The sequence below is a fragment of the Zalophus californianus genome, chromosome 12, assembly GCF_009762305.2.
Source record: "Zalophus californianus isolate mZalCal1 chromosome 12, mZalCal1.pri.v2, whole genome shotgun sequence".
Classification (NCBI taxonomy): Eukaryota; Metazoa; Chordata; class Mammalia; order Carnivora; family Otariidae; genus Zalophus; species Zalophus californianus.
Genome location: NC_045606.1, coordinates 24,301,647 through 24,326,334, shown reverse-complemented (window position 1 = coordinate 24,326,334; position 24,688 = coordinate 24,301,647). Strand labels below are relative to the sequence as shown.

Here is a 24,688-nt window from a genome sequence, read left to right as displayed (position 1 = left end):
CGATGCGGGACTCGATCCCGGGACTCTGGGATTATGACCTGAGCCAGAGGCAGATGCTTAACCATATGAGCCATCCAGGTGCCCTCTTCTCAGATACCTTTAAATTTATGCCTGATGCTCATGTATTTGTCATTTTGTGATTAATGAATCCTCTACCTCTCCTTTTAAAACGTACCTTTGGACAGAATTTTTTAATTTTTTTCTTAAATCCATAAAGAATCCTTTACTCTTTAGGAGCAGTACAATATATTTCTCTGTATCTAAGGTCTGAAATATTATGCTTATGTAATTACGGGAGTGAGTAGCATTAGGACACTTGGCAATTTATTTGCAAAAATACTTTACTTAGGGCTTGAAATTTGGTACAAAGCAAACTCAAGGTTTTTGCTGTTCTTTTTCTATAAGACAGTGGTAACAAAATTAAATAGATGTGTGAAACTCAACAATAACTTTGGAAAAGTAAATATTCCCTGTATTTCCTTGTTATTCCGTACCCTTTACATAACTTTGTATTTAACTGTCTTCCTCTTTATTATATTGTTTTCCCACAGGGTACTGCCTCACCAACTTCGGAAACCTCATGCTTGTTCCTCTGCTTCTGCATTGCTGAGAATTCTCCTCATCTCAGGTTTTAATTACCTCATGGTATTCGATTCCTATTTGCTTTTTAAAACCTTAATTCTTAAACTAATAGGTATACCTGTGTTTTGCTTTTGCTTTTCTTCAAGGAGAGTGAGCAGCCAGATCTAACCCTGCTGCAAAATCTAAGTTCATACTACTTTTTTTTTTTCCCACTTCTAAATCAGAATGTTCATTTTTGCACCCGTTTTTCATGGTTAGTAGACATCTAACCTTAAGTTTTTGTTCTTTTTTCTTTCACTCGGACCACCTTATTCAAAAGAGACAGCTCTGTCTTGCAACTTCATGGATTCTACCTCAGCTTGAAATCCCACTTGGAAGTATGTTTTACCTTTTGTAATTACCTTCATTTTTTAAAAAGATTTTATTATGTTAATCACTATACATTACATCATTAGTTTTTGATGTAGTGTTCCATGATTCATTGTTTGCGTAAAACACCCAGTGCTCCATTCAGTACGTGCCCTCTTTAATACCCATCACCAGGCTAATCCATCCCCCCACCCCCCTCCCCTCTAGAACCCTCAGTTTGTTTCTCAGAGTCCATAGTCTCTCATGGTTCGTCTCCCCCTACGATTCCCCCCTTCATTTTACCCTTCCTACTTTTTTTTAACATATAATGTATTATGTTTCAAATTCTGTCAATTTTAAATTATCTGTATATTATTTATAAAATATGTGAATAGTAATTACTTCTCTAGGCTTTTATTTCTTTTTTAACCCTCTACTTCTGTTGCCATGAAGGTAGTTCATGAAGTCGAGCTTTTATATAACAAATGTTTCCTTGGTCATGCAGGAAAGGCTAATCCTCAAGGATAATCTTCAGAAATCCCATCACATTAGACAGACATTTGCTAAGCCTATGTAACAATAGAGATTCTGAATTTTGTTGCAGGGCTATAAAGATAGGTAAATGCCTACCCTTAACTTTCAGAACATTGTAGGTACAGTCTTGGAATTTGTGCGACAGAGGGAGGCAGGTTCATTGTGATTATTACCGTGAAACAAATGCCCTTACCTGTACCATTGATCATGTCACAATAACTTGGCCAATAGGAGAGATTTCTGAGGAATAAAAAGAAAGGAAATGAACAAACATTCTCTTTTCTAGAGCACCTTTCTCACGTTATTTTATCTATTATGATTCAGTACTTCTGCTAAAATAATAAAGATTAGATGTGTGACAAATGCTAAGTTGAAGAAATGTTCTAAATCATTGAGCCCGTGTTTTGTTTGAAGGTTCCATCTTATTGAGATCAATTAAGGGCCCAATACCATTAAGTGGCCAGATTATATAATAAAAATTGCCAAATGTTAATTCAAAACAGCAGAATAGAGAACATTTCTGAAGAAAGAAAATGGAGAAACTCATCAGAAATTTAGATCTCTACCTAGGGGAGAATTTTTTTTTCCCATTGGGAGAAATGGACCACTTGGTAATATGTTGAGTGTTCAAAATAAATAGGAGAAAAATAATAAGTGGTTAACTGATGTAAGCTCAGTCTGAGGGAGAAGAAAAGAAAACCAGATGTTGAAGAGAAGAAAAGTAGATACTGAAGAGAGGAGAAGAGACTGGAAACATGCAGATCATCAATTTATACTTTTCTCCCTTTTAATGCTTGCAGAAGCTGGCATTCAAGTAGGATGGAGTTGATTAATTTCTACTCTGGTATCTAAGTAAGATACATGTATATATACCTGGAAGCAATACAAATAATAGTAGTAATAGTTTCTCTGTATCCTCAGCCACGTTTTGGTGATGGAAAACCTGTCTTTTTCCCACTGTTAACATATCATCCAGTGACATGTCAAGGCAAACTGTTGCTTCTTTTTTCAGCAGAATAAGCTTGGCAATTATGCTCAGTCTTGCCCTGATCAGTTAAATTGATCTTGTTATAATCTCAGAATGATGTGGAATTCTCACTCCGGTTAGAAACACTTAGCATCTGTCCTCAAAATGTCTCTAATACTGAAATGGCAGAAATGCTCATGTTCTTCGATGTACAGTAATGCTATACATTAAGCATTAAGAGCTTAATGAAATAAGCATTAAGAAGTGTTTGTTTTCTTCCACTAGACTTTTCTATAGAAAGATGTAGAGTCTATGGAATCTGTAGAAGAAAAATGACCACCTTAGTGAATGTGTAATGGCTATATGCAATTTTTAGATAGGGACTCAGTGTGAGGCAGTGGTTACTTATATTAATAAAAACATTTCATCTCTTTCAATTTTGACTATTGTATTATTTACCAGGAAATAACTGATCTAAAGCACATTTATTAACTTCGATTAGAAAAGGACTATCTTCTCTGACACTTATTAAGATTCTTCCTATTTTTCACACATAGGATTATTATGTATACTCCAGATGAATAGTCAGGAGGTAGGGAAAAAAAGCAAATCATGACTATGTGAACCTATCTCATTCTATTACTACTTCAAAGGAGGCACAGTCTTTTTTTTTTTTTTTAAAGATTTTGTTTATTTGAGAGATAGAATGAGATAGAGAGAGCACATGAGAGGGGGGAGGGTCAGAGGGAGAAGCAGACTCCCTGCCGAGCAGGGAGCCCGATGTGGGACTCGATCCCGGGACTCCAGGATCATGACCTGAGCCGAAGGCAGTCGCCCGACCAACTGAGCCACCCAGGCGCCCGGCACAGTCTTTATTTTCAAGTTTAATATGCCCAGTTTAGAACTGTACGTGAAGTACTAATTCCATTTTTGCACTGATAAAGGTTTAAAAATGATTTATCAATATAGAAAATTATTTCAAAACATTTGCCTGGATTCATTAATTTTTCATCTTTATAGACACATGACATCATGCGGTGAAATGAACAATTTTTATTTGCTAGGCTTCATAACAAAAGTACAACACACCCAGCAAGCTATATTTTTCTAGCGTCTAGTCGATCAGCTGATGTATCGATTTTGTTCCTTTCCTCTGTGGTCACGTAACTGCAGGAATGTCCTGCAGGGCTGGCTATGCAGCAGGGATGGAAATAGTCCCTTTGGATTTCTTTATGTGAGAGAACCTGTGCATGAAGGTAAACCAAATTCTCAAGTGGGGCTGATATTCAGCAGCTATGCACTAGGTGGGACCAGCTGTCAAAACTAAAGTGTTAACACCTGGCAGAACAAAACTGTTCAGGGCTGAGATACAGGCAGATCTGGACCGCGGTTGGTGCCTGGGCCTTACCAGTTTTTAAACGAATACCATGCCTGCCTTTGAGTGCACACACTTTATCTGGATACTCACCTTTTACCTTTGTAAGTGTCGATGATGGCAACTTGGTTTACGTTGTCTTTCCCACTGAAAACCGTATAAACACCATCTACGGTGTCGTTGTACTGAAAAGATAAGTACAAGGAGAAATTACTTCTAGGACAAGCCATATTTTCCAAGTTATAAAATATGTAACTCACGTTGGTGTTTTTCAGATCCTGGTGGTTCATAATTATATGGTTGGAAATATATATGCAATGAAATTTTAAAAGTATTGGTCTTGAACATTTTAAAAAGACAGACTATAAAAAGCACTTAGAAATAAGTGCCAAAGGTTGAGACAAAGGAAGACAAACCAGCATCAGAAGTTGACATGATCCAAACTCTAGTGCTCTTTGTCCTAGCTAAGCCAGTAAGACAGTTTTGATCACTACTCCTATTATACTGAGGTAAGGGAGTATTAAAAAATACTTATATAATAGAACAAGGACAGACTTCCAGAGGTATTCCAAATGTTATGGGTTTTTTTCTTTCTAAATGTTATGATCTTTAATAAGTAGATACTAAAAATTAGGCCTACAAAATTGAAAACAGAATTAGCCAAGGAAGGAGTTACGAGTTATAGTAACTGTATCTCTGAATGCAGAAAGCCGTAAAGGATATTTCTTGACCTATAGCCTTGTAATCCTAAACACTATCTAAAACTAAAATAACCATGAATTGGAGAATATAACTAATACCATATAGAGTGCCAAATAAGTCACAGTCAAAATTCCAATTCAACAGTTACCTTGTCCTATTTATAATTCAAAACCTTAAGCTACAACTAAGTGCATTGCCAAGTTCGCCTTTTCTGTAATCTGCAAACTGCTATTTCATGACAAACTGCATTAAAATAGGACATTGCTGGTTTATCCATCTCATTGTGTGCAAATTTAGGCTTTTAAATTTATATTAACACAAATTTGTAAGAGGTCTGGAGAAGGAGGAATGATAAGTGAATCCATTTAACACAAATAAAAATATGGTATTAAACTTGATTTTTTTGAGAAGGGAAATCAAACCACAAATAGAATTCAAAGCCTTATTGGCTTACGACTTTAGACAATTCTGTATTTCTCAAAGAACGGAAACCTAAGTAAATCTCAGCTTCATTTGAAATTTAATTGTTAAATTTAGATGAATAAAGTTTTCCAACCAGGAAACCTGAAGCCATGTGAGATAGAGATTTTAAAAAATTAGGATATTTATTCCCAGATCAGAAATCATGTAAACACACTAAATTATAAAATTATAAATTGCCAATGCCCATATTTATCCAACTAAAGTATAAAAAAATCAACATTCATATTTGAGTACTCACAGGATAAAACACACCAAGTGTCGTAACAATAGGATATGGAACCAAACTCAAGAACGGATCCTTATAGCCCCACAAGAGCTCTCTCACAGTTCTTTTTTGAAACATAGAAGATTTTGACTTTTTGATAAGTGAATTGAGTAACACTTGAACAAATGCATTTGGATAGAGATGGGGTGCAGCCTACAAAAAAAAGCCACTGTTTGAGACATCAATTTTAGTACCTATTTAGTATCTAACAAATAGATGGATTAAATACCAGAATTAAGTTCAATGGGGAGAAAAATCTAACTGTATCTTTAAAATTATTACCCAATCTTGCCAGGACTAAAAATGTAATTTGTCTAATCCCTAGATGATTACATTTCCCTGCCTCAGTGCCGGTCACAAGGAGACATTAAAGTTAGACCCTATTTTTTTTAATGATATACTTTTTTTTTTGAGATTCAGTTCTGTTGTTGTTGTTTTATGTTATGTTAACCACCATACATTACATCATTAGTTTTTGATGTAGTGTTCCACGATTCATTGTTTGTGTATAACACCCAGTGCTCCGTGCAGTACATGCCCTCTTTAATACCCGTCACCAGGCTAAACCGTCCCTCCACCTCCCTCCCCTCTAGAACCCTCAGTTTGTTTCTCGGAGTCCATAGTGATATACTTTAAGTGGTCTTCCAATTCCATTGTTCTGACTTTGTGTTCTTTCCAAATGACCTTAATTCCATTCAAAGTAATGACACAGGAATATATTTTTATAAGAATGACAAGATAGAGAGTATCTGATGATAGTTCTAATCGTGAGATTAACTATAATCAGTTCTAGACTGTTTCAAAACAAATAATTTTATTGTTTATCTAGTCTACTCACTGCTACAGCCAGATTGAGAACGGTCAGGGTGTCATTCTCTGTTCCAACAGAAAGTGAAGGTTCAAAGATGGCACCATTGGGCTGGACAAAAGAGACTGTGTGGTTCTCGGAGTCGTGGGTTATATTTTCTTTAGCTAGATAACGAACTCTGCAAAACAAACCAATACAATTCAGAATAATTGCCTCAAGTGAACAGGTCTCCAATGCCATTCATTCAGGTAACAAATAATTTTTGAGTACATAGAATATGTCAGAAATTATGCTAACCAATTGGTTTAAAATGATAAATAAGCCAATGCTGGGTGTTGGGCAAATTAGAGAAAGGGATCTTAAATCTGCATAGATGGGAGAAATAATAGGTGTTATTATAAGAGTTTTCACAGAATCCATGGGAAAACCCAGAACAGATACAAATCCAGGTGTCAGTTAAGGGTCAAGATACAATGTGGTAGCAATTCCACATAAGTGGTCTGAAAATAGAAGTTAAATTAGGAGAAACGGTAAAAAGCCCCATCGTGTATTGCTAAAAACGCAAATTGTTGAATTTGTTTGGATTGTAGAATGAGAATAGAGAGAACGGTGGGAAATAAAGCCATCAAAATAAGCAAGATCTCAAACATAAAAGGGTTGCATCCTATCCTCTAGTATTTAGCCTTTATCCTGAGGGTAAGGAGACAGTAGAAAGGTTCCCGTCGGGGAATATTAAGAGTCCCTTTTCTTATATTAGAAAGAATGCTCAAAATACGTAGCCTATCCAGCACTGGCTTTTACATATTTTCCAATACTTTAATGAGAATGAAAGATAACTAATGCAGTAAATTTCCATTTTACAGGCCAGTTCCCCTCCCCACTCCTGCTATATATTAAATACTTATTAGTTCTGAGCTCCTGGCTGTAAAATCTCTAGGCTAAAAAGTACCAACTACTTTTTAGGAACATGGTGAAGGGTGATTATTACAAAAAAAAATCTTTTGCAAGTACAGGGTATTTATTGAGACAAAATAAGGTATGAATCATTCATTGCGTTACCATATATGTGAATGTCTATACATGAGGTGAATAGACAGCTAAGGTAAAGACTGAAAAAACATGGGACTAAAGAAAATGTAAAAACAAAAGATACAATATTTCACTCAAGTATAATAAAAATGTAAATTCTTGGGGGCACCTGGGTGGCTCATTTGGTTGGGGACCAGACTCTTGATTTTGGCTGAGGTCATGGTCTCAGGGTGGTGGGATCCAGTCCCAGGTTGGGCTCCATGCTCAGCATGGAATCCCCTCAAGATTCTCTCGCTTCCTCTCCTCCTGCCCTTGCTTATGCTTACGCATGCACACTCTCTGACTCTATAAACAAACAAATAAATAAAAGGAAATTCCTGTAGGGTAGGAATTATGAGTGTTTTGTATCCCTAAGCACTGTGCCTGGCACATGGTGAGTTATTGATAAATAATTTTTGGATGAATACATTAATTACTGGATCACTTTTTTTCAAAAGAGTTCAGAGTAAGATGGAAAGATAATTTATTTTTAACATAATTTTGTCAACGGTTTATTATTTATTATTTATTCTTCTTGGAGTACGGTAGACATACCAGGAATATACAAATCTGAAGCAGTATCCAGGACAGTCTATTACTAGCCAACTAATTTCTTTTATGTAATTATATCTTAAAATTAGATAACTTGCTATTAACATTTAGAATTGGAGCACTTTAATTTTCAGGAAGACTTATGTATGTGTAATAATTGAAACAGTAGCAACATAAGTGACCCAGATTCTAGCTTACTTAAGTTGTACTAACAACATTACACCAGTAGATGGCACTAAGAGAAAAATCCTTTGCACTGAGGCCTGTGTTCAGGATGAACATTTAGAAAGAGAACATAATTGCTCACTTCTTTTGTTTAAAAAATAGAATGTATACAGGTTTTGCAAAGTGTTAGTTACTCAGGTAAAAGGGAGAAATTTGCCTTAGATTTTTCCCCAGAGTGCTTTCTTTGTACTCCTGCCAAAGCAAAGTAACTTAAAAACAACAATAAAAAAGAATAATGTTGGATCGAAGAAAATTCTCAAGGAATTACTGAGTCTTCATAGAAACAATGAAGTTGTAATACATATAATTAAGATCTCAATCCAGGCAATTTCATGCTTTCACCTATATTATACCTTGTCAATCAAAGTTGCACTGAACTCACGTTAGCAGATACCGGCCAAATGAGCCTGTGGTTCTGAGGAGGGACATCTTTCCACCCTTCCAGTTTCAACTGCGTTCAGGGTATAATTTATGTGGAGGCAAGTTCGCCTCAACCTATTAGCTGTTAGGAAGACTCTGAAATTAACTTTTTCTGAAAGGTAACCAATTGTTTTCCCATAGTTTAAGGCATTCCAAACAGACACTAATGGTTCCATTTTGGTGACATCATAAGACAGGATGACCCCTAGTTGATTAGAAATCCCTTTAACATTGTTATATAAATGGGAATTTAGTGTTTATAAACTTTAGCTGCAAATCCAGCTTCACTAATTCAACCTTCCCCTCACTGCCTCTCCAGGTAAATCAAGTATATCTAACCCTTCTGCCCCTGGGAGAGATAGATTAAAGTCTCTAAAAAGGAAATATATATTAGCTGTCACCTATCAGAGAAGGACTCAGGCTGGATTCAGTATTATGATTATATTTCTCCCCATCTCAAGTAATATCCTTAAAAATAAAAAGTGACCCTCCCCCAAACAAAAAATAAAACAGAAGTTCTCAAATTCTAATAACTATTTGCTTTCCTCACATGTATTCAGTTCACTCAGGTTATAATTCTTTTAATAATTTTTCTTAGATTCTCACTAGCTCACATATGAAGTCTAGATTTCCATAGGTATACATCATTGTTACAGTATTTTTTGGGGAACAAACTACTCATATAGACTTTTGATAATAACATGAGAACTCTTAAGACCATGAAAAAATGAAAATATTTTCCAAGGTAAGATTTTGTGTGTGTGTGTTAACAATGAAAACCAAGTGTTTTTCAATAGCACCGTGAATTGTCACAGATATGTGCGCAGAGAGGAGAGTCTTGGGGACAATGGCTAGGACAGAAGAGTCACCAGGGCCCTCGGCAGCCTATATATCATGTGCTAGGGCAGCAGACACTACCTTCCCAAGGGCCGTTATATTAGATTTTGAGTGTGAGTTGTCAATCTAAAAACATATTAATGTATGAAGAAATAAATTATATAATTATGGACTAAAACAGATATTAAAACTATGAATTTTAAGAAATCATTTTAAATATGAAATTTTGTGATAAGAATTGATCGTGCTATGTAACGAGTTGTAATTATCCTTGAAGGAAAATCACACATTTGTATAACAAATGATACAGCAGGACTTAACTATGTTCCCACATGGATATCATAAATGTATTCCTTATCCTGGTGATCGTTAGTGCCTTTAGCACCTCAGTTCCCCCCCCCCCATTTTCCTACCTTGATAGTTGGAAAAAACACATAGTCTGTAATTTAAATAAGAAAAAAAAAACATTCAAAAATCTAGGAGTCACCAGTTCCTAGGTCTGCGTGAACATGGAGAAATCACTTCCCCTGGTGTCAGTTTTTTTAGTTTACAAAATGAAAAGTTCTGGCTAATCATTCCCCTCTAGTTCTAATATCCGAAGATTCTATTCAAAAGTGTGTGAAACTATTAGAGAATGTAAGATATAGGTGTAACATCTTCAGTCTCAGTCCTGGAGAAATAGAAGGATGAAACCACTAAATCAAGACAAATACCCATCTGACTTGGAAATTAGTTTCAATAGAAATCCTTAACATATACTGTAGTTACATAAAATCAGTTTAATGCTGTGGTTTTCAAAACTGGGTATGTACTGGAACCACCCAGAGGGTCTGTAAAAACTCACTGCTGGGCTCCAACCCAAGAGTCTGCCTCGTTTGACCTGGGGTGAGATCTGAGAGTTCACATTTCTAAGACGTTCCCAGGTGAGGCTGATGCTGTTGAGGTGGGAACCACACTTCGAGAACCACTGGTATAATGTATACATTCAATTTTTGGATTTTAAAATACTCTACTTTTTAAAATTCGGAAAAATTTTTTTCTACTAAGCATGCATATTTCAGAGTTGCCGAGAATATGTGTCACAAGTGCAAAACACCTGTAACTTCTTAAGTGTAGGGCAGTTATTTGATGCTGCCAAATTTCTAATAAAATCTGTATATCTTATAATCATTAAATCCTTAGATTGGGATTCTCTATAGGGAGAAACAAAATATTTCATTATGCCTTACTGGAAAAAACAATAAGTACATCTGAAAACAAGGTCATTTTGCAAGTAGAAGTCTTTTCAGAAATACAAATGGTCAAGGAAAGAACGCCGCTTATTTCTGGGGACTCACCTGTATGTGTAAGGACCCCTTTGTTTAACCTTGATTCTACTGCTGTTCACAACCACTTCCTGTGGGTTTTGCACGTCAAAGATCCAAAACTGTCTATAAATTTCTGTGCCTGTTTTAACCCAATTCTGAAAGGCAATTGTACCGTCTTCGAGTACAACTTGCTATGAAAAAGAAAACAAGTTTGCATTATTTCTTTGTAGTAAATATGGGCACTTCTGGGGTTTTAGAACTTTTGGTTAGCCACTGCAAGGACCAAGCTCAAGGACCCTGCTCAGGAGAACTTTTGCAAACTTGCCATACAATTGCAACAGACAAGTTTTCAACAAATTATTATAGCAACCTCTTTTAGTCAAACTTTTATAAAGGGAATCGGTGTGTGATACTGCAGACATGGCTGGTGACCTAAGGGTAATATTGCAACAGTTATAACACAATTTATTAAGCAAATTTTATTAAACCTCTTCTAAAAGGTTATCGGCTTGAACATTAACTTCTCTTCTGCCCTCAGACTGAGGAGACAAAACAGAAAAACCAAGAAAAATCTGGCAGCATTGAAAGCTTTAACTTTTTTTCAAAAGTTGTACACTTCAGAGGATCATCACTTAACATTTATTAAATTAAGAAAAAGGAAAAGCTTCTCGATGAAAAACACAAATTTGACTTCTCTTCAAAATCTTCAATCCTGGGGCACCTGGTTGGCTTAGTCGATTAAGCGTCCAACTCTTGATTTTGGTTCAGGTCATGCTTTCAGAGTCGTCACATGGAGCCCTGAATAGGGCTCCGCACTGGGTGTGGAGCCTGCTTAAGATATTCTCCCTCCCCATGCTCCCTCCCCAACTGCTCATTCACTTTCTCTCTTTTCTCTCTCTCAAAATCCTTCTCAATCCCTAACTCAATATATTTGTAGCAACTGAATAGGACATGTTTCCAAAAGCTACAACAGTCTAACGTTATTTACTACTTTTAGAATAAAAGGATGAAATAAGGAAGTTGTCTTACTTTTATTTTGTGGAATTCATTACAAATCATCAATGCCCCATGTAGTGAAGATAAACAAGTGGAAAACATACCAATGACAGAATCACAAAACCCTGTATTAGAAATCTCATCCCTTGTTTTAGGTGCTGTGAGACTCAGTGGAAAATCACCAAGCCCCTCAGGGTCAATTTCATTATCTATTCATTGAAGGAGTTATAGATGCTCCTCCAGTTTCTGTCCATGGCTTTCGTTCTCTGAGCCAAAAGTCTGTAAAGCTATGGTAACCAGAGCAAACAAAGGTGATTTGGTAGCAGGCAGTATTTCCAATTAAGTACCTTGGGAAGAGTGCCCACAATGGAAAGCTCCATCTTTGTGCTTGAGGAAGAGGAAGAAAAGCATTTCACAGAAAATGAACCCAAACAGACACATGAATACAGGAATAATCAGACCTATTTGTTTCCCTCACCAGGAAGCATCAATTCATAGAATGATGAATTGGGAAAGGACATGGAACATTATCACATTTTCTAGGTGAGCACGCTGAGGCTCTGAGGAATGATGTGGCTGGCCCATGAGTGCTCTAAGAGCAGCAGAACCATCATGAAAATCCTAGTCTCTGACTCTTAGACTAGTCCTCTTTTACACCATACTATTATGGTCTTTTCTTTTTTTCCCCTGTCACCTCTGTACTTAGTTGGTAGAAGTCAAACTAAGTTTCATATCTTCAGGATACATTACTTATTGCTTAATGCAGAGAATAAGGAAATTCCTCAGAGAAGAACAGGGCACCAAGCTAAAATGCTATTACAAAACCCCGTGCTCTTGCAATGCATTTTCACTGGGCTCACTGGAGCTGCTAAAACATGTTAGACCAGTACTTTTTACAACCACTTGTCCTTGAAAAACTTTTTAGTAGCTCCCCAAAAGTCTTATTTCCAACACTAAGAGGCTCAATAGTAAGACAGAGTTACATGCAGATGAAGTATGATGGCTATTCTTCTAAATGTAAAGGTGTCTGATGAGGGTGTTGAAGCCGAAAGCTACAATAATGTACCAGTTTCAAGAGATTATATGAGGAGAAAATACACACGAACATACACACTGCTACTCCTGCACTATAAGAATCTTAAGGACTAATGCAATAGCCATTATCATATAATTCTTAAGGCACACATTTTACTTTAGTTCTTAATGAAAGAAACTCAATAAATGTTTACAGAATTGAAAAGGAACTGTGATGGAAGGTACTTGTCGGGGCAGAAAACCTCCCTAACTCTAAGGTATGTGCATTTAATATCAAAAGACTACCCGTGTATCATGCCTTTCTTCTAAAGGCCAGGACTCACTCTGCCTTATTTGTTGATCAGGAGATATATATATTTTTTTAAATGGTAAAGTTGAAACACAAAAAACTGAAATGAGTGCACTGAATTATCAGCTATTAGAGTTAGGGCCATCTAATCCCATCTCTCTTTTTTTTCAGTGGTAGAAATGAGTCCTGGAGAAAACAGATGTCTGAGTCAAGGTTACATGACAAGTTAGTAGCAGGCAATAGAGAAATCAGGTCTTCGTACTCCAAACTTGTGTAGTTTCCATATTGCCATGGTTTGATCAGAGACAAAGAGAAAAAATCTTGAAACAGTCAAAATAGGAATGCATTTCTTCTGATCCTAAGACTACTGCATGTAGTAGTTTAGAAAAGTGTATAGCCATTCCTTGAGTACCAAGACCAAACATGCCACGAGTCCCTTTAATTTTAAAAGGAACAAAGGATTTTATGTTATTTGTGACCTTAAAAGGCCTCGATTTTAAGTTGAATTTGGGCTATATCTAGCCTATTTTGCAAATCTTTCACTATATTTGAAGTATAGTCAATAATGATGTACATGAAAAAAATAATATAATGTAAGGTCCTCTCACTTGGCTGATGTGTCCATCAGCATCTGTCCCTGACCTTAAGCATACAGTCTATCCAACCCCAGTACTGGCTGGATTCCGACATGATGACTCTCCTATGGCAAGGACTCCAGCTGGGTTGAAAGCTATTGACATTGTAACTTCTATTTTGCTACATTAATTTGAAAGCAGATGTCTGAGCAGCAATATCTTCCACCTAGTTATATACCCACTTGATTATTGCTGTTCCAGGAAAACAGTGCTCATCACCAACCCTGGGAACTTTGGTGTAATTATTAAAATGCCCTTGATATCCTCCTATGTGTGGAGTATGTAGAGTACCAATGTAGAAAATATGTTGTCAAGGATCTTATAAAGTACTAACAGAATTATGTGTAGCAGATTTTAATCTATGACTTAGATTCCCATATCTTGTCCCCACGCTGAACAAGTATAGTGGCTTCTTCCAACAAAGCAGAGTGAAGTGTTTAAGAATGACCCTGAATCCTAGGGGTTTAGTCCCCAGTTTGGTCCTGTGCTAACCACTGAAACTTAGGCAGGTTATTTAATTTCTTTATACCTCAGTTTCCTTATCTGTAAAATGGGGGTAAAAACAATAGTATTAGGTTGAAGCCCATGAAATTAGTATTTTTTGAAATTCAACATAAGTTGAATATGGTTTAGTTGAATATTTATCCTCCTGGTTATAGAGATTAATAAATGTGAGCACTTAGAACAGTGTTTGCACATAGCTAGCAAGCGTTCAGTAAATGTTAGCTGTTATTCTCATACAAGTCCTATCCACCCTTTGGAGGGAGAATTCTAACATCATTTACTCTCCAGACTGCTTGAATTGTTTCATTGATAGCATTTCCTGTCTCAGTCATGTGGCGATAACTCACATAGTATTCTCAGACATTTCTTTTTCTGCTATTTAGTCATTTTAAAATTTACTCTCACCGCAGTGACATTAAAACTTCCTTAAAATGCAGAAACATACTGAAAATAGTCTTCACCATCCCCACTCACTACCACAATTTGTTCCGTTTAGGACAAGACATTTCCTCACGTGCAAAAAGATCTGTGCATTTTGCAAGCGTCTATGCACGTGTGTGTGTGTGTGTACATGCACACAAAAATGCACAATTATGGTATTAGCGGTGTCTATGCTGACAAAGAACAGCTTCAGAGTCAAGTCATCGATTAAAACCCAGGATAAGATTTGGTGAAACCCAGGAAATTAGCCTCCAAAACCTGATGTGAGAACTTAATATGGGAGGTGGTGCATTCGGCATGAGTACTAAATTATGTTGATATGTTGACACAACTTGGATAGGAGGAAGGAAATTACATACATGTACCTGCTGTTTCTTGAAACACTGGTTTTAAGTAATTTCATTATTGCAGTTAAAATGCAAACGTATGTAGTGTTTAATCCATTTTTATACCTCTAATTTAAAATTTACTTTGCACTGTTTCATGTTCATATTCTCATATACTGTCATTAACATAAAACGATTTCTGCAAATCATTTTTTCATACTTGGAAATACTGTAAACTGATATTATAAAAGTAATATAAATATTATATTATTTAAAATATGGACTATTGAGTCAAATATGGGCTATTGAACAAATAATTATTTCAATTTATTTTATCTGAAGTCATGTCTTACAAACTACTAATGGATTGTTCTTTTCAAGAATAAGGAAAAGAAATGATGGTATAATTGAGCGATGGTATAATTTAACATTAGTCTTTTAGGAGGAAAGGAAAAGCTTTAATTTCCTTCTTGGTGTTCTATACTTAATAGCATAGGGAAATTAAGATTTATTTAAAATTACCAATGTTGTGCAAAATTCATGAAATACTTATCAAGTGATATTAACAATGTCAAGTAACAGATTATCTTTTATAAATGCTGGCAGAACTTTGACCTTTTTCCAAAGTGCTGTGGTAGCTTCCACATTTGTGACATCTGATGCCATTGACTTTATCTACATAAGATTGCATAAACCTGCTGGCTCCACAGAACTCTCTTAGGAATCAGAGTCAAAAATACTGGTCAGAAAGTGTTCAGCTGTAATCTATAAAAAGCATGAAGTCCCTAGAAAACATCCCTTAGAAATAGCATAAAATGAATGTATGTGTGTATATACATGCACACACTTATATATAAAAGTAGTAAAATTTCTGGACTATTTTAGACCATATCAAGTGCTGTGCTGTCTAAGTGATATCACAGAAGACAACACCCTGTTCCAGCTCCACTTTATAAATGAGATAACAGCATGGGATGATTTTCTGATCTTTTTCAAGTAAGCACTTTTAATTTTTTTAAAGGATGCTTGTATGCAGGTAATAACTTTCCCAATTTGCTGTTAGTCAATTAAATGAAGAAAGTAAACTTCAGTGAGTTTCAGTGGTAAACGAAAACCAGAACTAAAATGTTTATATGTTTGCAAAACAATAGCTTTAACCTAAGTGCTCCTGAGGCAGGGGATAAGGCACTTGGCTCTGTGGGTTTACACATAATTCAGAGATTTGACTCCTACTCTGTGTCAAGCAGATACATGTTGCAATCTTATTTTTAGAACAGTTTTGTAAACTGAAGAATAAAGAAACAGCCTAGTATAAGGAAAGAAAAAGTCCCAGCATCTTTATAAGACTAAAATTGACAAGATCAACATGGCTATATTGAAATCTGAGAGCAAAATCAGGCTTAGTCTTAAATGTATCAGAGATACTGACCATTGAAGGGATTCTGATGATTAGTCTATGAAAGTCTATGGATACATGGCAGGCATACAATATAAACTATCAGTTAAGAGTTTTTTGGAACTCATTCCTCCTCAAATCTCAGTTTTGTGCCTCTTCCACCTTCGAGGGTCTAGCTCCATACTACCCGCCCCCCGTCTTGTAAAAGGTTGCACATATAACCCTTATTTCAAAAACAAGAAGAGAAAGTCCTCCGTTTCTCTGTTGCATCCTACCCTACTAAATTTGTTACCCTACCCTACTGAATTTATATGTTCAAGAACCTTAGTGACCATGTTCTAATTATTATTTCCTGAATTTTCATATGCCTGAGGGCATTTAATTTTCTCTTTCCTTGAGTGCTGGCCCTCCATTAACTTCCAAATTAATTACACTCTTTTATTTTTATTTCTTTACATAAAATCATTTGTTCTTGTCTTCCTACCTCTGAATTATGCATAAAACCTGTAGTGATCTCTCTGCTTTTTTGTCTCTATACTCAAGCTCTCGAGAAAGCACATCAACTGTTTAGTTTTATCTGTAATCTCGATAGCAATGATCAGTCTGAGTTCTGACCTTTGAAACATACACTGATGTTCACATCAAAACACTCATAAAACTTCAGTCTTTTTTTTTTTTTCTCCTATGGCACATCTTACCCAATAGCTCAGCTGGACATCTTGAAGTATTTTTACTCTCTTCTAATTTAGTTCCATATCCAAACTGCACTGCACTCCATTACCCTTTTTTTCCTATGTACTCTACCATGCTAGCCGAGAGCACCTTTGTGATATCTTGAGCAGACTGTGCAGAGATCTTCCTAAAAGAGAGTCTTAGGTTCTCCCTGAAAGTGGATATGTCCTACATTAGTTTTTCCTTGTTCTGCTGTTTTTGGCCTCCTCACTCTTTCAAAATCCTATGCTTGTTCAAAATCCAACAGGTTCACCTTTCTGAAGTTACTGAATATTCCGAGAGAGTCGTCTTTCTAAGTAGCAGTTTCCCATATTATACATGAGGCTCACAGTTCTCTGTAGGTTGGCATGATATGCTTTTCTCCAGTTAAATCTTAAACTTGTTGAGGTAAAACAAAATATTTTACTCTGTCACTATATAAAAGCACATTTTTGACATCTCAAAACTCTTATTTTCTCACGATTAACTACTATGAATGTAGAGATAAATGTCAAACACTTAAAATAGATGTTAGCACTTCACACACCCCTGAACAGAGAGGCTATCTGTACTATTGTCAAATGAAGAAGAAAAAGGTAAATGATCAGTATTTAGCTACTGACCATCAATTATGTGTCAGAAAAAAATAGTCTAAAATGCTGCACAGTGGGAGATTATTGTGACTTTCCATTCTGGAGACTTTCCCAAAAGACACATGATAGCCTGTGTGTTAGCAGAGAAACTGATTCTGTTCTCTCTCTCCCCAGAAGATCCGGAAGGGAAGCACAGTTTATAGAGTAGGAAGAGCACTGTGCAATGGCCTTCCATCTTACATGGTCACGTAAGCCCTACCTCACCAGCATCTGCTTATCTTTATTGAACTGGATCATAAATAATGGCAAGAAAACTGGGAATTCTAAGGAAGGGGAGTGACATTCCATTTACAGTATATCTTTAAAGTTAAATGCATGCGGCTGAACCTTTGCAATGTGTTAGCAATAGAAAAGTTAGAAATGCCTATATTATTATTGAGCAAATACAGCACTCCTATTTTATGTGTATGTGTGTGTGCGTGTGTGTGTGTGTGTGTATATATATATATATGAACCATTACCTCAAAAATGTCCTACTGTCCTATACTAAGACAATGGCTATAGTGACACAATTTTTTTTTTAAGATTTTATTTATTTATGTGACAGAGAGAGTGAGTGCACAAGCAGGAGAGCGGCAGGCAGAGGGAGAAGCAGGCTCCCTGCTGAGCAGGGAGCCCGATGCGGGACTCCATCCCAGGACCCTGGGATCGTGACCCGAGCCAAAGGCAGATGCTTGACCGACTGAGCCACCCAGGCGTCCCAAGACCATTTCTTTTAATTTTCAAACCACTATCATTTGTGGCTATAGAAAGAAATAGTGGGAAATAGCTTCTTGCCATGAATAACTGGATTTGAAATTAATTCATGTTAATTTGTCAATTCAGTCAATGCCTCAGTGAAATAAAATGGTATTTATTTACACTCATAGTAAGAGCAAGAAGTCAACAGGGATGAATGGATGAGAGAAGTAAAGGTTTTGGCAGTAACAGAAATTTCAGTATAAATTGGTAGGTCTAGCCCACTTTATGATTGGATTCTTGTTGTTCTCCATTGTGTACTATGCTCCTTAACCCTCTGCCTGGGCCATTGACAACCAGCCAGGCTGCAACCTGAGGCCAGCACTCAGATATGTTTCATTTGGCAAGCGTATGTAAAAAACTGAGCATACATGCCCTGGGGCAGGACACACGCTCTCAAGGGTCACAATAGTTCCTGTTCTTATGTTATTTTGTTCTCGGAACCCTCACTTTTTTTTTTTTTAAACGCTGTCTCCAAACCCCTGAAGCCATTTGAATTTGCCACCCTTGGTTTAGGACTCCAGCCAATCAGCTTCTTATTCTCATGCTCTCTCTCTCTCTCTCTCTCTCTCTCTCTCTCTCTCTCTCTCTGTTAAAGTTCGGTGAGTGTGAAGCTCATTAGAAAGAATGAAGGTGGGAGATGAATTCTAGCTTGTGTATTGAATCATCCTAATTTTTGTCAAAACTACAGGCAAGTCATTGCATATATGCTGGCATATGTCCTACATAACGTTTCTGAAAGCATTTTCGCAGAATCGATATAAACCTTTATAAATAGGAAATGTTTATAAGACAATCATATGTCATTATACATATTATAAAAAGCATCAGTTTGCCAAATAAAAAAGTTGATACCAGTTTTACCAAAGATTCCTGCTTTGTTATGAAATACAATTTTAAGTGTGTATGTATGTATATATATATATACATATATATATATAAAACTTTTCTCAAAATGAACCAAAGTACAACTAAAGTTATAAATGTACCGTCACAAAAGACACTTCTCATTCAAAAGCATATCAACATAATCTTGAGACATAATGAAAAGCAATCATTTCTACGAACCTGCATACCTCTAAACAGCTTTTGTCAGAATTTGGATATTATACTTAAGATAGTGATGCATTCACATTCAATGTACATTATACTTTCAACATTTCTCCATCAGGTGAAGTTGCAATGGTTCATCATCACCTTTGTATTAAAGACACAATGTTGCCAGTGACCACGGAATATAAAACAGGTACCATAGCAAAACAGGGACAGAAGACAGACTGAATCACACAAGACAAGAAATACCCTTTAGACTACTTGTACCTTCTTAATGGTCTTCTCAATAAGCATGTCTCCAACCGGCATCAGAATACCTCCAAACACAGCCAGCACTGCGCCAATGACAGCTCCAGCAATGAGTCCACAATTTCGATCACAGCCCATTTTCTTAATCAGGGGCAAAATTACAATTCAGCACCTGCTTCTTTCAAACTCCCGGGTCAGATTAGGTGGTTTCAAGAGGTCTGGTTCTAGCACTAGAAAGAGATCATAAAACAGAAGCTTAAATAATCAGTATGAGAAGATCAAAGTACAAAGAACGCAATTAAAAAATCATTTTGCCAGTTATAAACAGAGGCTTTTTCTTTTAGTTTTACGAGACAGACTTTCTAGGTTAGGCCCTCCCCCTTTCTTATTTTCTCTTCTTTTCAGTTTTCTACGGTTTGATGATGAGCATTGATATTTTCTCTCAGAAGAACATGCTTCCTGTACTTCTGCCTCATCTGCTTTCCTGGGCCACTTGGGTGCCTCCTCGTCCTTTATCTGGCTTTGGCTCCCAAACACACCCACCCACAGCCCGCCTAAAACTCTCCTGCACATGAAGGTATGTGGACAGAGGTCTTCTCTGCCAAAGGTTATTAAGTATGATAACACACAGTCTCTTTACTATACCTTATTCACGAGTATAGAGCAAGATACAAATTTTATAGGGAATGTTCTGAGGAGTCTCAGAAAGAATCAATTCTTCTAATCATTCGTAAGCTATCTGTTAAAACAAAAATATATGGTTAAAGTGGGAAAATACATGGTCAGGAAATTAATACGAGAATACTCTCATGTCACCAAAATTATAATCACTACTAAAAGAAAAGCTCATTTTCATGAATACTGAGCTCATGCCTGAATTTTTTTTATAAAACAACGTTGAAAACGGAAATATTTTCAAGAAGTGTACTTTACGTTCATCATTAATAATTGAATTTTGGATAGACCAAAGGTGTGAAGAATTTAAATACACGAGGTAGAGGATATCTAGTTTTAATGACAGACATTGCTTTGTTACTAGTCTCAGAGATTTTTTTTTGCATATTCAACTGCAATATTATTTTGTCATCAAGGGCAATTATGCTAAAATCAACTAATTTGTGCCTGTATGTATTTCACCTAGTCAATCTTATTTTTGGTATCTTTATACACTATGTGGTTATTTCATAAAAATATAAAGGAAACGATTTCTGAAATGAGTGGATTCTATTTATTGTAACAAATAAGAATTTGTTTCTTCTAATATTTGAAAACACATTCCTATTTTGGTTGCAACTGTATTTTTTAAGTGGGGCTGACCTGACATTGATAAACAGTCAAAATATGCCTTGTAGCTTAGAAACAAATATTCCCTACTTCATCGCCCAAGGCCATGGAAAACAAAAGAATGGAGACTGCAGACAAAAAAAAAAAAAGTCACACACAAAGTATCTTTGCCAACACTGTAAATTCAATAACAAAAATTCTATTTTCTTATGGTCTTGGATTTTCCCTCCACAGAGTTGTTGCAAACAGCCTTATGCCAGCCTTATGATGTCATTAGTACTTATTTCCACTGAAGGAGCCATTTCGTTTTTCAAGAATATTACTTGCATAGCTAAGAAAATAAGAAAAATTAGACTTTTCCTCAAAATGGAGAAAGACGAGTGTTACACAATTTCCCCATGGCAATTTTGCTTACTTACTTCTACCCTTATTTTTGTCATCTCCCTTTACCCATGCCTTATACCTTCGATACATCCACCGTACATCAGGATGCACTGAACTCATTCACATGGAGGTTCTGGTGGCAAAGAAGCCTGAATCCTATCGGTGTCAAATGTTTTTTTCCAATGTAAAAGGAAAATATATAAGCCTAAACAAGTGACTTAGCGTTCCTGTGGACTGGAGTTGGCTTTTTATTAATTGCTTGGGGGTGGAGTGTGAAGAAAAACTTTCCCTACCCTCTGAAATCATGTAACATGCGCGCCCTCCTGGTGTTCTGTACACTTTGAACAAATAATCATATTCAGGGTAGCTTATCAAGTACTATCTTACTGAATGCTCATTTCAAAGACCATCCTCCAACTCTCATTTGCATGTTATACCTAAAGTAGCCATCCAAATACAGAGATCTAACCTAGTGTAGTTGAGCCTAGTAGACTAGAGATTAAACCAAAAACTGATTTGTGACTCTCTTGCCAGATGACCATGGGCAAACCACTTAATCTCTCATACTTCAGTTTCCTCATGTGTAAAATAAGACACTAAGATGAGATCTGCTCTTTTTAATTTAAGTAGCTGAACTGGTTCTTCTTCAGATTCTTACATGGATGACAAATAGGCAGAATGACTATGGAGTACAACTGTGGCGCCCTGGGGTCTCAATTCCCAGCTTGGTCTCCCCACTCCCACCTGACACTCTCCTTTCCACTTTTCGGAAGCTCTAGGAGAATCTCTATAGAAATCCATGGCTTTGCAAACCCATTTAAAAATTAGTACAGGAAATCCCCAGAGTTAAATTGTAGTTTTCTTTATATAATATCATGAACCTATTTAAAAAAAACAACTCAAATATTAAGTCATCCCTTTTGGAAAGTTATTTTACATTCCACATAAACATCACTAAACATCTTCACTAATATTAATGTCATTTGCAACTCTGACAGATGGAACATAAAATGATTTAAAAATTACAATTCTATTATTGCTAAAATAGATATATGTGTATATATTTGCCCTTTTCCAGATTCTATGCCATAATCAAGACATGAATCTATCTTTTTCCAGAATTATTCTCCTTTATTAAAGTAGCCCATGTACTAGAGGGAAGGGTTGCTGCAAAGGGCAAAGAGTCCCAAGAATGTCCACTAGAAGACCCAGAGGACAGCACGTGTTGTCCAATGCCTTCCTCTCTGAACTAGGAAACTCATTATTACTTCTAAAGACCCTGAGCCCTAGAGATGTCAAGTAATGGACATACCTGGGTCCTGCTTAGGCTCTGTTTGCTTTAAACTTAAAACTGAAGTGAGAGAGCATACCCATCCCACTGCTGTTTTGTTAATTTCATCAGAAAACAGAAGTGTCAAGTAATTTATTCTGTCGAACTCATGGTTAGGCAGTTCCTGGGATAACACTGTTCTGGATGATATGTAAGGAAAGCTACGAGTATTAATCTAACATCACTTCACATGCGTACTAATATTTTTGAGAGAGAAAGAGAGACTATGTGTATTTTTTTTTTTCAAATTTTCAACTGATTCATTTTTGGTACTCTGTTTTAAGTTTCCAACTTTTCCCCCCTAATAATAGGCAAGATATTTGACATTACTTGGGTTCATTTATTTTCCTTCAGTGCCTTGATACCATGAGTAATTGGGTATCGTTATTCAACTCATACTTTAACCTTATGCTTCATATTATAAAATTAAAATCAGTTTTATTCACCTGAGGCAAAGGAGGGCCAAACACATTATGTAGGACACACATTGCATACATAAGAGGAAAGTTCAGGTTCCAGCACATTCTATTCAACAGCTTTTCCACCCATGTTTATCTTCAGGAAAAAAAGTGTAGTTCGTCCCCACTCTTCTCTCATATTTAGCATGTAAAGTGTGTGTGTCTTGCACACTTGGTTTTCTTCACAACCATAGTTCCTTACATATTAAAATAGTTATTTCACTTAATTTTAGATTACATTTTATTATTTATTATTTCTCCTTCATAAGAATAGACAAGACATTGATATCTGCAATAATTTACTTCTTGCTTGACATATTTAAATTTAGAAAGCAAAGCATCATCACAGGTACAGGAAAGAAAACTAATGGTTGAGACTTGTCTAAAGAAGAGAAAAGAAAAAGGCATATTTAAAAATATCACTTATCACATACCTTTCTTGAGTCTACAGGGAGATCAGCTGTATCTTATCAGTTTACAGATTATAAATCCTATTCCTTTTGTAGAATTTGTAAGTGTATCTTATTCCCTTGGGTTATCTTTGAAAGAAGAATACAATTTTTCTTTTTATTTTTTTCTTGTCAAATCAAAGGGGTGTTTCCAGAATGAATTTAGGAGCATTACGCCTTTCCACTATGTTGGAAACCTGGTGGTAGAAACTGAGAGACTAAGCTCTAAGAAGCCGCTCCAATAAATTGGTCAGAAAATCAGAGAAAATTCCCAGAGAATCTGTAATTCTTCCCATGTGTGGATAAAGCTGTGTTCCTTGGGAAACTCCACCCAGAAAAAGCATGGCCCAGACGTAATGTTTCCTGGGACGTGAACTGCAAAACTTGAAAAAGTTTCAGATTACAAGATTATTTGTACCACAAATGAATGCCAGGACCCGCATGACATTTTCTTACTCACGAGTAAGTAGCTCAGATTTCCTATTCTTTCCATAAGCCTTCCTTGCAGGTTTCCTTAGGATAGAAAACCAGACCACACACTTCTGTTGGAGTTTTGGGATGTGATTAATTCAACAGGTTGGATATGAATGATGAAAGTTAGCTTTCAAAATTAGATTCCTTTTCACACTCTGACCCTACACCATGCCTAGGTGTGTTTACAAGCTATGATTTCCTAGACATGAGTATGATGCAGATTCAAATCCAAGCTAGTTGCAATGGATGTAAACCAATAATTTGAATCTGCTTATGTTTCATTACGTGGGAACAGAAGGTCATTAGATCCGTACCTTATAAACTTCTATTTAGACACAGAATTCTTTACGTGCAATTCCAATATATAAACATAGCTACAAGAAAAGCTATTCTGGTTAAAGGGGGCAAGAACTATAGCCTTTTCCCCTTCCTGTTGTACTTCACTTGGGCTCTGAGTCATCCTCACAGAACCCTACCACTCTGCAGAAGATACTTCAATAACTAGATGAGAAGTTCTCCAATATCTTTTCTTATTGAAGTTACCGCAGTCCTTTTTATATGTGCATTTCTATCCTATTAGAATATGTGGGAGTAGGGGTACCTGGGTGGTTCAGTCAGTTAAATGTCCGACTTTTGGTTTCAGCTCAGGTCACAATTTCAGGGTCCTGGGGATCAAGCCCCGCACCGGGCTCCACACTCAGCAGGGAGTCTGCTTGGGATTCTCTCTGTCCCTCCCCTTCTGCCCTTCCCCAGCCCCTCTAAAAATAAATAAATCAATCTTAAAAAAAAAGAATATGTGGAGGTAAAAAT

The 24,688-nt window shown here is 36.3% G+C and overlaps 1 protein-coding gene across 5 annotated transcripts in view; it reads right to left on the bottom strand.

The window, feature by feature from the left end:
• The window catches only part of CD36 (CD36 molecule), a 76,721-nt gene that overhangs the window by 10,152 nt on the left and 41,881 nt on the right, over nt 1–24,688 (bottom strand). For 3 of the 5 annotated variants that reach the window (XM_027573247.2, XM_027573248.2, XM_027573244.2), the window contains exons 2-8: nt 20,145–20,238; nt 19,518–19,729; nt 10,504–10,664; nt 6,095–6,242; nt 5,230–5,409; nt 3,900–3,991; nt 1,658–1,704 (exon numbers count right to left, since the gene is read on the bottom strand). In XM_027573247.2, coding sequence (XP_027429048.1) covers nt 1,658–1,704; nt 3,900–3,991; nt 5,230–5,409; nt 6,095–6,242; nt 10,504–10,664; nt 19,518–19,637 — 748 coding nt within the window. In that variant the 5' untranslated portion in view covers nt 19,638–19,729; nt 20,145–20,238. Of the gene's footprint in view, nt 1–1,657; nt 1,705–3,899; nt 3,992–5,229; nt 5,410–6,094; nt 6,243–10,503; nt 10,665–19,517; nt 19,730–20,144; nt 20,239–23,389; nt 23,510–24,688 lie in introns of those variants that run through there. The other 2 variants (XM_027573245.2, XM_027573246.2) reach the window with 2 other exon arrangements.